Source organism: Gavialis gangeticus, unplaced genomic scaffold, assembly GCF_001723915.1.
Source record: "Gavialis gangeticus isolate Ggan-Ray unplaced genomic scaffold, GavGan_comp1, whole genome shotgun sequence".
NCBI classification, from domain to species: Eukaryota; Metazoa; Chordata; order Crocodylia; family Gavialidae; genus Gavialis; species Gavialis gangeticus.
Window position 1 is genome coordinate 15174184 of NW_017728991.1, and position 16235 is coordinate 15190418.

Here is a 16235-nt window from a genome sequence, read left to right on the forward strand (position 1 = left end):
CCCCCGTCTCCTTCCTGTAGACCCCAGCAAACCTCTCAAACTGGGCAGTGGCTCTAACTCCAGTTCCTCCTCTCCGGTGCTTATATTTGTGGCTGAGTCGACCTGTAATTTAACAGTGAGGATATCTGCTGAAAGAAGAAAGATGAACTCCCTCGCTCTTGCTTTCAGTCCCAGCTATGCCTGGTAGTTTACTTTAGCAAGTAAAGTCACAAAAGCTTTGCTTTGCCTGCCTCCTGTGCTTTTTCTTAATAGCTGCTCTGCAGATTATAGCTTGGGGCCAGACAGAACATCATCCTCGGGGCAGCAGGCTGTAATCATTCCCTGCTTACCTGGCTCCTGTCATTCCTGTTGGAATGAGCAAGAATGAGAGACAGCAAGGGGTCTGCTCTAGAGAGGCACATAAGTGCTTTATAATGGCTCGCAAACTCCTCAGGCCTCTTGGGCCAACGAAGGAAGTTGCTGATTATTTTCTCTGTTGTATTTTCCCTTCTAAATTTACCTAGGCAGGGGCAGAGGGAAAGTGCAGCCTCTGGATGGAGTCTGGTGATGTGGCACTGCTACTTCTTTTGGCGTGACTTGGAATCCAGCCTTTTCTTTCTGCAGAGGAAGCCCTAGGTTGGACACAGGTGGCAGAGGAGGATGGCTTAGATGTTGTTCATGCTCCTGTGACCGTTTGGCCTGAATCTCAACAGGATATTCTTCAAGATGCAGTTGAGGACATGCACACTAACGTGTTTGGAGAGGCAATGAGCCTGCTGCTAGTGAGTTTGCTTCCTCACAGATGGGTTCTCGGCCCATTTGTGCTGGAAAAACACTTGCCAGTACTGAAAGGCTGAGGCCGTTTCTCTAAAGAGCTTAAGGGCTGCCAGGTTTGCCACGTGACAAGTGTAAAGGCTTGTTTCAAAATACTTGAGATCTGGCCGTTAGTGGTTGGTAGCACAGCTGGTGGATGGTCAGAGTGTGCAGATCTTACTGTGGAAACCTAGAGTGACCTATACCATGAGCTTGGGATGGCTATTCTTACTTGTCTCCTTTGTTTCTTGACTCTAAGCTTTATTTGCTGTTTCTGCCTTGAGATCCCAATATGCTGTCTGTGCGTCTGCAGGGAGCCTTTCCCTATTGTAACTGTCACTGTATCAGCAATGTGCTCTACACTCTCCTGAGTGCTTTGTGTTTTTAAGCATCTCCCTGAGATGGGGGAATGTATATTTTATGATCCTTCTCTCTTATTCTTCATCCCTACTCCCCCACATCATAATGCTATTTCCTTTTATCAGTTTTTACAGCCTCCTGACTTTGCCTCAGAGGTCCTCTTCCTTCTGCACCCCTGCCCTGCACCGCATATGCACTGCTCTAGAGGCAAAGCAATAGAAGTGTTCACCCTCCACGCTTGGAAGGGGCTGCAGGTAGCTCAGGGATCCACCCAGTCAAGTTTACGCCCACCTCTCCTTCACAGCATAGACCTTTTCTCTCCATAGAAAAGGTGTGTCCATACTAGACTGCAGCATGGACAGCACCTTTTAGCACCAAGGTCCCTGTCTTCTCCCAAACCTGTGGATGTATCTGTTGGAACGTGCCTGGTTGTGCTGGTGTCATTGGTGCTACTTTTTATTCTGTATAGTGGCAGGCAGCACTGTCAGTCTTTGCCCTGTGGCTGGGGGAATGAGTACCCCTCTCTGGAGGCATTGGTGTGCCCCAAACAAGAAACTTATCCCCACACTTCCTCCTTTCTCCGGCACTCCTGTTTTCAGCATTCCCCTGGAGTCGTAGCACGTGTAAGGCCAGCTGAGCTGCCTGCCCTCTTCCCCTCTGGGAATCTTTGTGAGACTCCTCTATGTTTAGCCCTGCATTGATGTTACCTGAGCCACCTCCAAGAGAGACGTGGAACTGTTTCCCCTAATCCCTAGAACCAGTGAATGAAAATGAATTCCAGAGCGAATGAAAATTATGGCAGGACTATTTTTAGTCCTATCAAAGCTGTGACTGAAGCCGCATCATCTGGCTCACTCTTGTATGAATTTTCTGCTTTGCTTGTTGCAAAATGCTTTATGAGTCTTCATTGTCTTAAAAGAGGGCAGGAGGGATGAGGTAGCTGGGTGATGGAGGGGACCTAGGTTGGAGCATTAGGATGTCATCTTTTCAGACCCAGGTTCAAATTGTAGATTGGGTTATAAGTTACCCTAATAGTTCAGGTTTAGTTTCCTGAAAAGGTTAATGCACATCACAGAATCATCCCTGTCTGGAATAGGAAGAGTGGTGCAGATCAGAGCTGAGGTGCCCTTGCAGAGCTGTGAGCATGTGCATTTAAATCTTGAGCAGTGGGAGGGCTGCAGGTTGAGGCAGAGGTCCATTGGCACAGCTACCTGCCGAGCCGTTGTGACTGCAGTGTGCACTGTGCATTGGCACAGCTACCTGCTGAGCCTGTGACTGCAGTGACAGGAGAAACTGAGCTCTTGGTGGAGCTTCATTGGCAGAGCTCTGGGGCTGGAGGGGGGATTTGCATGGTGCCCGTCTCCATTGAGACAGGTTCAGGCCGGTGATGCAAGTAGTCTTTTATTCTTGTAAGCAGTGAAATCCACCTAAGCTTTTTCAAGGTGAGGGGCACCACGTGCTGTAGTGAATGTTGGTGCCTCCAGTGCATTTGCATCAGCCCTTTTACATGCACTCCTGAAGAGTTTTCTTTTCTGTTGCTCCATTGTGCTTTGTGTCGTCTACCAGTTCTGTATCCCCTTTTGCTACTGAATTCCTATACACTGCTAAATCAGCTCTCAAATTGTCAATTCAGTTGTCCGGTTTGCAGAGCTGCCTGGATATCTAATGGAGAAAAGCTACAACAGCACAGGCTATTCCCTGATCCAACAGTTTCTTCACAAACCCACTGTCCAGGATCTGAAACTAAACAGCCTCAGATTCCTTAAGGCTTGATTGTAACAGTCATGGAATGTGGCAGGGAAGTGTGAGCTTTTAATTAGGAGTGACATGAGGTCTGTTGTCGTCAAATGGCCTCTTGTCCTCTCTTTCTGTAGCCACTTTCAGTAGCCTGCTGCTGCAGATTCATATGGTCATCCTAATCTTTCTGGGGTGTAGCCAGAACTTCTCAGTTCCCCCTTCTCCATTTTCCTCCCACTCATGTCTTTCCATGCTTCCTCTTGTTCATCTCCCCGAATTCTTCATCCCTTTCTTGATTTATACAACTGGGGGTAATAACGTGGAGGTGCTAAAGCATATTCATGCTAAAGAAACGCATCACATGTGACACAGATTCTAACACAGTTGTCTAGCATGTGTTGCTCTTTTTGGTTTTGTCTCAGATTTGGGATTCTGTGGGTAAAGCGGACAGTTTTTATATCCAATTGAAAACAGCATGGAGAGGACTTGAGGGTCTTGCATGTCCATCACCCCAGAGAGATTATCTCACCTGGGGTGGCTAGCTGCCTGGAGATCATTGGTAACCTGCTCTTGGTTAACTACATGTAGTTCCTTACCAAGTCCTACCAATTCAAACCTTTTCCAGTCAGATGCTTTTGACTCCTTGATTGGTTGTGCAGATCTGCTGTGCTGGAGTATTTACTTGAGGGTTCAGCAGTGTGCTTTAGTTGGCTTGGCTTTAGTGAGTCGAGCAGGCAAGCAGCACACAGCTGGTTAGTCAGCAGTTCATGGGAGGGTGAGAAGATTATTGTAGGGGACTTCAAAGCATTCCAGAGATGGCATGCTTGGCATCAGGAACAAACCAAGAAAGATGAGTGAAGTGCTAAATGGACTGTTTTCTGCTGCCCAGAATGAGATCACCTCAAGTTTGGGCCTGACCACAAAGAAAGCCCTCACTGTCCTGCGAGACCAGTTGTCAGCACTGCTGGAGGGACATCAGAAGGAAAGGAAGAAGGTGACTTCATGGAAGGTAAAGCACAAAGAAATCACAATGTTATGCATTATTCCCGTACTCAGACTCTGACTCTGGCTTGGCTGAAAGGCAGTTGCAGCTCTGAGAACAGGGGTGGCCAGACTGACATGAGTGCCACCAGTGGTCTGGGCAGTTTTAGTGCGGCACACAACAGAACAGGAAGGGAACCAGCAGATAGAGCAGGAGATCAGGCAGGGACTACAGAGTAAATGAACAGAAAGCAGAGCAGCAGATCAGGCAGAGGATGAGGATCAGGGGTGGCACATGGGGAAGATGTTAATTTGTGTCACGTCTGCCAAAAAGGTTGTTCCCCAGTGTCCTAGCACTTTTCAAGGTGTGGGAGTAGGGGGGTTGGGGGTTAGAAATGGGGGAGCATGGATCTCCTCTGCAGCTGGACTCTTGTGGAGTTTTACAGGAGCTTAACTTCAACCCTGAGATGCTCAAGAGTTGCAAATGCTGGTGCTTCTGGTCAGTCAGTCTTTCCTGCTAGTATTAGGAAGATCTTGGATGTGGGCTACCCCTTGCCCCTGCCTTCAAGACATTTGTAAAATTAAGGCTTGGCTGTGTTTGAAAATGATGCCTATAGAAGAAGGCTCTAAAATCATTTCTGCAGTAGGTGAATGGGGTTGTTGGCATGGGGCAGGGGGTATGAAAGGCTTGGGAAGCCTAGCACAATGTCCTGGGTGGCCTAGCCATTGAATACAAAACTCCAGTGTTTTTGTTTGTAATAATTACAGTTGAAAATATTGCTGTTCTCTCCTCTGGATCAGTGAAAACAGGGCAGCCTGGCACAGATGCTTTTACATTGTTTCAGTGCTGCAAGGCAGCCAGTGTTCAGGCAGACCAGGCATCCTAACAACTGCTGGTGCTTTCGAATTCAGATGAATGCTGCCTGGGGAAGCTTTCTTCTTTTGAGGGTTTTTTGCAAACTTTGCTGCACTCCCCAGTGATTCTTGCTGACTGCTGCCTTCCTCTCACTTGTATATTCTGCGTTTTAAAGAGCTGCATCTGCGTTTTCTTCACACCAACTCTCTCTGAGGCTCTTTCTTTTTGTAGGAGGTGTGGAGGAGCAGTTTCCTGTACCATGGTAACCGTTGCTCCTGTTTCCATTGGCCGGGTGCATCTCTGATGCTGCTGGCAGCGGTGTTGCTACTATGCTGCTATGGGAGCCAGCCACAAGGGAGGTAAGCAAAAAGCCTTTCCTAGTTGACTGAAAGGAGCTGGTTTTAGACTGTAGAGTTGGTGCCTGTAGTTGACTTCTGCAAAGAAGTCTACAGCAAAGACTCCTGTTGGGAGTTGGTTAATCTCCCCTGTACTTGGAGATGCAACTGCCCTTCAGTTCCATAGAGGTTCCCAACAGGACAATGAGCCCCTCATGCTAGGAGTTACATGCCCCTCCTGTAGTGTTACTAATTTTTCTAATGCCCTGGGTTTGGAGCGATGAGACAATTCTGGAGCTGCACTGGGGCTGGCGCTGTCTTGTGGAAAAGTGCAGAGTCCAGTCACCAGGGCCTTACCATTCCCTGGTGGCATTTTTATAAGGGGTATTTTTTTTTAAATTGAAGTGAGTGATCCTGGATCTCTCCGATGGAAACCAAAGCACGCCTTTGTGCCTCTGTCCTTTTTGAAGAGCTCAGTGTGGGAGATAAAAAGATCAGTTCCATGTGCATCTTCACCTAGGAAGTGTGGGGAATGTATTTAGCACCTTTGCTCAACAGTCTTTTGGTTTATTTCCATTTGCCCCATAAAGTCAAGGTGCTGAGATCGTGAATGCCCTGGCTCTCTTCCTCCTCCTCCTCCTGGACCTCTTCCTGATTGGGCGGCAAGAAAGGCTGAAGTGCAGAGAGGTTGAAAGGAGGCTTCAGACCATCATTGATAAGATAAACGGTGAGATTTCTCTCCTTGACTTCCCATTTGTTTCGTCAGTCATAGCTTCTTCCTTTCTTAGATGTTTCTCCAAAGTTGAGGACTTCTGTTACCTGTGTTTAGTTTTGTCCCATCTTGCACCCTTTACATGGGGAATGTTGAGCCATGATATCGCCATGTGCTGCAGACCTTCACGTTGTAAGGCAGATGGCCATTATATCTTTGCACTGGAATAATTCAGACCCAGAGCCTTCTATAAAAATATCTTCCTTCCAGCAAATGGTGAGAGAAGAGAGATTTATGGACAACCCCTTCCCCACAGGAGACAGGGAGATGGGAACCCTTTTAACCAGGGCAAGAGCCCTGAGGAGTCTGTGCCTGGCAAAGGGAAAAAGCAGTCCTTTCAGCATGGGGACTTCTGGCACATGCTCTTAAGCTTTGACTAGTTTAGGTTTAACTTAGCATTACCTGGGGTCTGTTTTGTGGTGGAAATGGGCTGTGGATAGCTGTAGGAGATGGGACTGTAGAAAAAGGTAATGACAGAGGGTTGTGAGGACTGTACAGGATTAGTACTGAAGAGCTTGCTTACCACAGTGGGATGTAAATCCCTTGATGCTCACCAGTCTTCTCCAACAGGGCTCTTCCCTTACGTGCGTCTCCATTCCATACACTTTCAGATATGCTGACAGATGGCAAGGAGTTGAAGTGGCCAGATTCCCTGTACCCCGACCTTCACATGCCTTATGCCCCATCTTGGTCCCTCCACTGGGCTTATAGAGATGGTCATCTTGTCAACCTACCTGTCAGCCTGTTGGTAGAGGGAGACATCATTGCCTTGAGACCAGGACAGGAATCCTTTGCCTCTCTGAGGGGGATTAAGGTAACTTGACTGTCCTGTTTTTTCTCATATGTCACCATTGTTTCCATGGATATTTGTGCAGGTAGCCAGTTGACTGGGCATACAGTTTTCTTGGTGTGCATATGATTTCTTCCTACTTTGCCTCCTCAGCCCTGCCAAAAATCCAACAGCACAGGCACACAAATAATACCAGAGCACGATACTTATCTCCCCCAGGACAGGAGGGTGTGTATTGTGTTTTGATCATTGTAAACCCATGTGAATGAATTATTCAGTCGAGTACCTTCCTATTTGAAAACCTTTGGTGTTGCTGTTGTTCTAGAAAATGGATCTGAAGCAGAAAAATCACTGTCACTAAAGGAGCCTTTGTTCCAAGCCACTCCTTTCTGTGGATTTGCTGTTCTTGCTTTGCGGACAGAACTCAGGATGATATCAATGAGAATTTAACGCAGTACTAGGTGTGGAGAGCATGCCCTTTGGATGAAAAAGGGGAAATTTTATTCTGGGTTTGATATGGAGAAATACAGACTTGTCTGTATTGGCCCTCACCCTGCTGCTCTCTTATTTTAGAAAGTACAGGATATGTGGAGTCAAAGTGGATGCAGAGCGTTGGAATTATGATCTAAGGAAAAAAATGATTTTTGAGCAGGGGGAAATGTTTTTAGGCTTTTAGGTTGGACAAGTGATCTCTTGTCTAGAGTGATCATTATAAAATCTTGCAGCTGCTGCTGATAAAATCTTCAGGCTCCATAATCATTTTAGGGAATCTGGAAAGGTGGGGGAATGGCCAGTACTGGAGGGAATATACATTGGGCAACATTTTAGCTTCCATAATTAGCCCTGGATAACAACAAACTAAAAACATCCTCTTGCTTTATAAACCTCTCCTTCATCATGCTTGGATATGCTCTGTTTTGCCCTTAGCAATAATGTCGCAAAAGAGGCAATGAGGTCTAGCTTTCCTTTTTTGCTTTGAAAGCTGTTCTTGGAGAATGGAAATTTAAGGGAAGATGTGTTTACTGAACAGGATGCATTTGATGGTACAAACAGAAACTTTTGACATAGCAAAGAGAAGGCTTAGATTAGAAATGTGTAATGGTATACGGGGAACATTCCTAAATGGACGTGTTGGAGGGAAAAAAGATTAAATAACCCATTTGATGCTTTTGAAGCATCTTTTAGTCAAGGAGCTCACATCATTTTCACAAACATTTAAATAATTAAGCTCCTGAACTCCAGTGAGGTGGTAGATAAGGGAGTTAGCATGGATTCTCAGCCTCTACATACAAAGCATTTGCATCTGGTTGGGAATACAGTAGCTGTTCATCCATACCAGTTTAGTATAGGAGGTAAGGGGGAAAAATGTCATATCTTGTTTAGACTGAGGAATTATTATAGTTAGAGGACTGAAATTTGGCTATGGCACGAGAATTAACTTGTTGCTCTTGCATAAAAGCACTCTGGGAATCTTTCATGGTCACAAAGAGCAGGATTTAGTTTTTTGTACAAGCAGTAAAACATAAGAACCCTCTAAGTCTGGAAGCAAAGTACTAACCCCTTGGGAAGATGGAGTGCTTTGTTTTGCAAGAAAGATTTGGAAATTATTTAAGTTATTTTCATTGCTTTTTGTTGTAACTTCCACTCCACTCCATATGAAATAGCTGTGTGCAATAGTTAGGTTCTTGGATAAGTGCTGCATTTTGTGACCATATTGTAAGGCACTGGGAGAGTGAACTGTAGGAGGAATGGGGATGTGTCACTTATAGTGAGAATAATCTTGCTGCATCAGAATACCAGTACCTTTCAGGAGGTTTCCATTGAGGCAATGATGGTGCAGCCTTGGGGCCCTCTTTCTCCCTTTCTTTCATTTACTAACAGGATGATGAGCACATTGTTCTGGAGCCAGGAGACCTGTTTCCCCCTTTCTCTCCTCCACCTTCCCCAAGAGGAGGAGTGAAGAAAGGACCTCAGAATCCTCAGCTGTATCGTCTCTTCCGTGTCTTGAAGACCCCAGTGATAGATAATGTCCGGTAGGCTAAACACTGTTCCAAAGGTCTATGCAGCTTGCCTTGATTCGTGCTGTAGCTTTACATCACTTTTTTCCAGTCCCGTCCAGGTACCTTTCAACAGACAATGTTACCTCTTTTTTCCATTAAATTCTTGCACCTCTGGAGCTATGACTTCTGCTGGACCTCTTCACTTATTCTCAGCAGCTGTTAAGCCAGGTAGAAGCACAAAGCCGTGCTCTTGAAATTCCTAGTTCAGCTCTTCATTTGCAGGTTGAATTTTGGGATGTTGGCAGGGAGATTTAAGAATTCATGTTTTTGATGGCTAGCCTTACCATTGGCCCCACTTTTATATATGACGTTCTAGAATTTTATTATTATTTTAAATTTCCATTTCAGACTTGGAGATCACACTAAAAGTAGCTGTCAACCCTCTAACCAAGGGTGGCATCTCTGAACCATGGGTTCTTGGGTGTGGATCTGTAGAAAGTGTTAACCTCCACCACCATCAAAAGGAGAGGATCTTCAAGGAAGGGAATACTAGCTACTGGATGAGAAAAAGGAAGAAGTGAGGACAGGCTGCAGTTGGCAATGAGGCAGAGTATCATTATTACTGAGTTTGCTTCAGCAATGAGCCTAAGTGCAATTTGAGAAACTGTGTGGGAAATGATCTGTTCTGTAACACTACTGACCTTTCAGCTACAAAAGGGAAGGATCCTTTGTGGATTATGATTTAGGTGACCTGAGGAAGAATGTCTTGCATTCAAAAGCTTGTCTAAAACTATCCCAAGTACGTAGTTGGTCCAATAGAACAGAGGTTTCCAACCCCTGGGCCGCGGCCGGGTACCAGGCTGCGAAGGGTTGGCTGCTGGTCCACAGGAGAGTTAGCTGCCGGACCGGAAGTCCGGAAGTGACTGGCATACTGCGGACCAGCAGCCAACCCTTTTTTATACTGCATATAAAAGCCCTAAACATTGCATCTCAATATTGCCTAGTATAAAAAAAGGGTTGGCTGCCGGTCTGCAGTATGCCGGTCATTTCCAGCCTGCAGTTTACTGGTCCGGGGTGACTTCCGGTCTGCGGTCTAAAAAGGTTGGGAACCACTGCAGTAGAAGTTATAACCCTAAGAAATCCTTGCCTCTTGTTTTAGAATAAACTAATTCATCCTTGGGATTTAATCTGTCACCCAGCACCTTTCTGGCCAGCTGGCTTCTGACTGTCCTCTCTTATCAGAAGTGTAGATTAGAGTTTGAAAGCTGCAGTTCACCTGCTGAGTAGCCACAGAGAGCCTGCTGACTAACATTTAAATGTTTCCCAGCATTAAATGAAATGGAATAGCTGGCTTTGGGTCCCTGGGACAGCGACCTTTTCCCAGTCCTGGAGAATGGAGACACTATTCTGATCAAGATCAACTAAGTGGATTACAGTGTTGAAAGATGTAGTATTAGGGCTTTGAGACTGTTGGCTGGGATTCCTAACTAGTCTCTGTTTCAGATGGTGCCTGGACATGGCTTTGTCCCGTCCTGTGACAGCTCTGGATAACGAGCGGTTCACAGTGCAGTCAGTGATGCTGAAGTATGCTGTTCCTATTGTATTGGTAAGTCTGATTTTTAAGGTCCCTATTGCTCTTGACAGTGTTGTTCCAGAGTTGGCAAATAAGCAAGTCAGGACTAGCTCAGTTAGAAGTTAAGAACCTCTGGCCTTCAATGAGAAGTTCCAGCCTTTATGGGAAGTTACAACTCTTACAGCTGGCCTTACGTTTACTTTATATTGCTTAGAGAAGTACAGTGAAAAATAGGTGAACAGCCTTTATCTAGCTGTGAGAATGGGGGTGAAGACTGGAAATATAGCATCAAATCCACTGTGTCTTTCAGGCTTTTTCTAGACTAGGAAATGTTACAGGGATCAGGGACTCTCTTGTTCCAAGTGGAGTGATTTGCTGATGGTCTCTCTGTTGGAATGACAGGCTGGCTTCTTGATCACCAATGCCGTGCGCTTCATTTTCAAGGCTCCTGGAATTGCTTCCTGGCGGTACACTCTTCTTCAGCTGCAGGTAAAGGAAGATCATATTGAGCCCAACCCCACTCCCTCCCCAACCAGAGTACACTTCCCTTTGTCCTCCAGCATCTTCTTCCTTGTTCATCCAGGGCACAGGTAAGCTCTCTGAGGAGCAGTGAGCACAACAGCAACTTCTGCCTACAGTTGCCCTCAGGGTGGGCTGTACGCTGTTTGCTCAAGAATTTTTCCTTTCCATATTAAAGGCTTGATGCCAAGTCCAGTGTGAAAAGTGATTGCAAGTAGATATTAATTTCTGGCTGCCTTCTTGGTGGCAAATCCCCAAATGACATGTGTATCTTTAACTTCTGTGCTCCTCACTGCTTTGCACTCCTTTTTGGTCCTTAATATCTTGCTCCTTTGTTCCTGTTATTGCCTCCATCTATCCTCCTGAAACATCAAAGAGGAGGTCACATGGCATGGCTGAGGTCTAGTTGTGCCTTTTCTCTGCCTCGGTGGTGACCTGGGATGGATTTTCAGGTGAATGGTGTCCTGCCCATCCTGCCACTGCTCTTTCCTGTCCTGTGGGTTCTTGCTACTGCCTGTGGAGAAGCCAGAGTCTTGGCACAGATGAGCAAAGCCTCACCCACCTCACTGGTAGGTATCTTCTTACATCAAGCTGTTGGGTTCAGGGTGGGGGGGGCAGGAAGGTGAAAGAGTTTGAGAGAGAGGCTCAGTGGGCTGTTTGTTTAGTGGGTGAATCCACAGAATGATTAAAAAAAATATGGATGGGCGGTGCTTGGGTTCTGTTTAGTCTATCTCCCTAGGGAAAAGTGCAGTATGATCTCCTACAGACCACACTTAGGTCTTCTGCTCAGTCCCAGATGACCCAAGGAGGATGGGAGGCTTCAGCTTGTTTTCCTGGGAGATGATTACACAGTTCAAGAGATCCACAGAAGACAAATGCATTCTATGGACCAGTAGAGAGCTGTGTACCTTATTATGCAAGTCTAAATGAAAATAAATGCAATGTAGTGGTTATAATTAAGGATAATTTAGTTGGTGAAAGTGGCTGAGTGCTCTAAGTTCCTCTTTAAGGTGCTGCTCTTCCATGTAGGGTGGGAGCCATTTCTTGAGGTCCTGGGGCTTGTGGGACAGGTGTGATTAGTGCAGCAGGTTAGGACTAAGTGAAGTCTCTTGTGGAGGAGATGATTCATTCTGGAGGATGGGAGTTAATGGGACTCTTTTTTTCTTGTAGAGCCTGGTGGGGTTCAGATCATGAACTTTGTCAGGCAGAAGCTGATGACCTAATAGGCATCAGAAATCTACCTATCCACTCCCAGTGGTGGTACTGGTCAGGTGCATTACAGTGGTCTTGCCTTCCTCTAACCTCTGTTATGAAGCATCTGCCTTAGACACAGTTCCTCACTTCCCTGACACTTTGTCCTTCCTTGGATGCCATGGCATTAGTCTGTGGTGCCTACTCTCTCCCCTACAGGGTAAGCATCACTTTCAGTCACATCCATGGGAGTTACTTGTATCCTGTAGGTTGGGGTGGGACAGAGATTACATCCCTCAGTAGCACTAGCCTGCTGATTCATCTCCTTTGAGTGGTTCCTCCTCCTGCCCTTTGCCCACTCAGCTTCTGTCCTTGGATCTGCCCTTTGGCAGAGTGATATTGGAGCTCCTTGTCTTCCCTTCTCCATTGCCATTGATGCTGCTTTCATCCATCACCCATGCCTGCATCATCAGTGTGCTCTTTTCCATCTCTTCCTTTCTTCCCATGTGTCCAAGCAGTCCATCCACTTCAGCCAGTTCTTCCTCTGTGATTTCTTACACACGGTCCTTCCTCCTTGTCCCACAGAACAAGCTTTGTGGTGTTCCTTGGTCACTTGCACCTTGACTAGGGCAGCCTTCTCTTTGGCTTCTCCATTTCCCACCTTCCTTTCTTCCACTCGGTTCAGAATGTAGCAGGTAAGATCTTCTTCCTCTCCAGTCATCAGTACCATGTTATTCTCCTCCCCTCATCTCCCACAGCCTTCCTCTACCCTTATCTAGTCCAAGCTCTTGATTTATAGACTTTTAAGGCTTGAAGGGACTATTGAGATCATTTTGTCGGACCTTGTGGAGAGCACAAATTATAGGACTTTGCTGAATGAATTTCAGTTTTGCAGCCAATAAATATGGTTGAATTTTGAGCACATCTCTTCTAAAAGAATCCAATCTTGAGTTAAAAAATGTTCAAGGACAGAGAATCTAGCACAACTGGGGTAAGTTATTCCAATAGCTATTTATTTCTCTTCTCCGTTAAAAGATTGCACCATATTTCTAGTTTGGATGTATTTGACTTCAATTTCCAGCCATTGAATTCTTGTTATGCCTTTTTCTGCCAGATTGAAGAGTACTTTATCATATTTTGGTTCCCTGAGTACCTAATTATAGCCTGTGATCAAATTGCTTCATAACCTTCTCTTTGATGGGCTAAATAGCTTGGACACTGACTCCTTCAGTAGTAGATATATTTTCCAACCTTTTAATAATTTTATTGAGTTTTCTGTGCATCTACCCATTTTTATCATCATTCTAGAATTGAGTACCAGGATGGGACCACATATTAATCAGTAATGTTCATGCCAGTGCTAAATTCAGAATAATATAACCTTCCAACTCCTACTTGTCATTTCCTAGTTAATACATCCAAGGATCACACTGGACCTTTAAGACTGTGGCAGGGTCAGTTTAGGTTCAGCTGAATATCCACAGTGACCCCTGCCTCCAGTCACTGTTTCCTGAAATAGTCCCCCTTCCTATAAGTACACCTTACATTCTTTGTTTTTCAAGTGTACGTATGGTCATATTGAAATGCAGATTGCATGCTTGCACCCAATTTACCTAGTGATGTAGGTGGCTCTGGCTTAGTGATCTGCCTTTTACATTATTTACTGTTCCTCCAATATACCTGCAACCTTTATCTGCCATGTCTTGTTTTCTTTCAGGTCACTGCTAAAAATATTAAATAGTATAGGAACAAGAACTGCTCCTTGTTCAGGCCTCTACTAGAAACATGCTTGTTCAATGATGATTCCTCGTTTCCAGTTACATTGTAAGACATATCATTTAGTCAGGCTTTTTGTACATTTAGTACAGGCCATATTGGGTTTTGTAGCATTCTAGTACTACTACCTTTTATCACATCAAAAATATCAAGTTAATTTTACAAGGTCTATTTTCCATAAAACTGGGTTGATTGAGGGTATATTACCCTTAGTTAGCTTTAAAAAAAATCCATTCTTATATCAACCATTTAATTATTTGATCAATTTTACACTATCTAACTCTGGGTGACAGGCCTATAATTATTTAGGCCATCCTGCTCACCCTTTTTAATTACCTTGGCACAGTGTACGTTGTTTATTATCCCTTTAAAACTTTTCCACTGTTCCAAGACTTGTTGAAAATCACCAATAACAGTCTAGAGAGTTCCTCAGGCAGCTTGTTTTTCAGAACTTAGGTGCAATTTATCCAGACCTGCTGATTTTAAAGATAATCAGTAGCTGCTCTTGGAATAGAAAGTATTTCTTCATTTGAATATGATGTGAATATGGAACAGGACTATTTATTTAACACTTCTGCTTTTTCTGTACAGGCATACCTTGGAGATATTGCGGGTTCGGTTCCAGACCACCGCAATAAAGCGAATGTCACAATAAAGCGAGTCACACGAATTTTTTGGTTTCCCAGTGCATATAAGAGTTATGTTTACACTATACTGTAGTCTATTAAGTGTACAATAGCATTATGTCTAAAAAAAAAACAATGTACATACCTTAATTGTGAAGTGAGCAAATGCTGTTGGAAAAATGGCGCTGATGGAAAAATGGCGCCGATAGATTTGCTCGACACAGGGTTGCCACAAACCTTCAATTTGTAAAAAACGCAATATCTGCAAAGCTCAATAAAGCGAAGCGCAATAAAACGAGGTATGCCTGTATTATTATTGACAGTAGTCCTAGTTCCATCTAGCAGTGAGAAAATACTATTGATAGAGTTTCTTTTATTTCTAATGCATTTTTACACAAACAAACAAACTAAAAGGTCTCCTAGTTGCTCTTAACTCTGACTGTAAATATTTCTGTGTCCTTTTTCTTTCCGTATCTGTTTTGTGTAATTTCTAGATTCTAACTTAAATCCACTGCGCGCGCTCTCTCTCTTTTTTTTTTTCCCATTTTTCCATTCTCTCATTTTTGTTATTGGTTTCATTTCTACTCTAAGCTAGGGTTTCTTAATGGTGGTTTGTTGGACGTCTGATATGTTCAAAAATTGTTCCCAATTATCATTCATTTATCTGATTTTAATTCTTTCTCCCAGCTTTGCCACATAGCTGTTTTCAGCTTTCTGAAACACTTTCTTTTTAAAGCACTGAGTATATACATAATTGGTTATGATTTTACTCTGTTTACAGATAAGTGATATAGTCAAGACATGACCACTTTGACCTATAAGCATTCACTAATTTTTAGTTCTGTGATCACTTTGTCAGTCAGGGTGAGGTCTGGTGTTGAATTCCCATGGATGCAGTAACTTGAGTTAGGAAGTTTGTTATTTAAAATATTTTCCCCTTCTGAGTTCTGCAGAGCTTCTCCCTGTCTACATCACTACCTTAATTTTCTACCCTTGCAGCCCATTCATTCTGCCTCCTCCTACCTTTTCCCCTGTGTTCTGGGTACCCACCTTTAAAATCACTTCTTGAACTCCCTGCTTTCACCAACCCCATAATTTCTGCCCTCTGTCAGTTTGAACACTGCCTCCTTCTGCCCCAGAATACTACGAGTGTTACGAGTGGGCCTTCTCTGGGTCTAAGTGCCAGTGTCTGTCTCTAGACTCTTAACCCTTTGGGTGAAGGACCATGTCTTCCTCTGTTAGATACAGCCCCAATCATTTTGCTTGTGCTTAACAAACACACAATGACATAAGCTGCTGGAGATGGTGCTGGGTTTGGTGGACATATGATCTGCACTGGTATAACCGTTCCTACAGAGTAGAGTCCCCCTTTCTTCTGCTCTTCTTAGAAGGTGCGATGTTGGGTGGGGAGGGGTTTCTCACGTACCATTTCTGACCGTACTTATAGTAACTGATCTCTTCTTTTGCTGCAGCTGGCTAAGTTTTCAGAGGACACTCTCAGTAGCTACACAGAGATGGTATCTTCTCAGGTACTATTAGTATTATCATTATATGTCTAACCAGCTTTGCATTCTCTTCCATCTTCGCTGCAGAGCTCTATAAACCCTTTCCCATCCCTCTGTCTGTCCCTGAATCCCCACAATTGGTGTCAGATGCCTGTTGGTGCTCTTGTTTGCTGCTTTATTTTGCTCTGCATGCAGGTTGCATGTCTTTCCCACACCGCCTCCAATGTAATGACTTCACTCCTGGCCAGGGGTCAGATAAACTGATCTGAACTCAGCTTGCACCCTTCAAATGGCCATGAATTAGAGTACTGATGTTTTGAAATCAAGCTTCCTGTCTTGGAGAAAGCTGCTGTTTCAAGTCCTGTGAATTGCTGCTTCTCACTGGTGAAGTAGCTGGACAAGACGTACTGGTATGTGTCAGG

The 16235-nt window shown here is 44.5% G+C and overlaps 1 protein-coding gene across 2 annotated transcripts in view; it reads left to right on the plus strand.

Moving 5' to 3' along the window:
- The window catches only part of TMEM94 (transmembrane protein 94), an 85632-nt gene that overhangs the window by 46659 nt on the left and 22738 nt on the right, over window positions 1–16235 (plus strand). For both annotated transcript variants that reach the window (XM_019518232.1, XM_019518228.1), the window contains 9 exons: window positions 3779–3898; window positions 4958–5085; window positions 5652–5788; window positions 6445–6647; window positions 8505–8656; window positions 10127–10229; window positions 10599–10685; window positions 11168–11284; window positions 15781–15837. In XM_019518232.1, coding sequence (XP_019373777.1) covers window positions 3779–3898; window positions 4958–5085; window positions 5652–5788; window positions 6445–6647; window positions 8505–8656; window positions 10127–10229; window positions 10599–10685; window positions 11168–11284; window positions 15781–15837 — 1104 coding nt within the window. The remainder of the gene's footprint in view (window positions 1–3778; window positions 3899–4957; window positions 5086–5651; window positions 5789–6444; window positions 6648–8504; window positions 8657–10126; window positions 10230–10598; window positions 10686–11167; window positions 11285–15780; window positions 15838–16235) is intronic.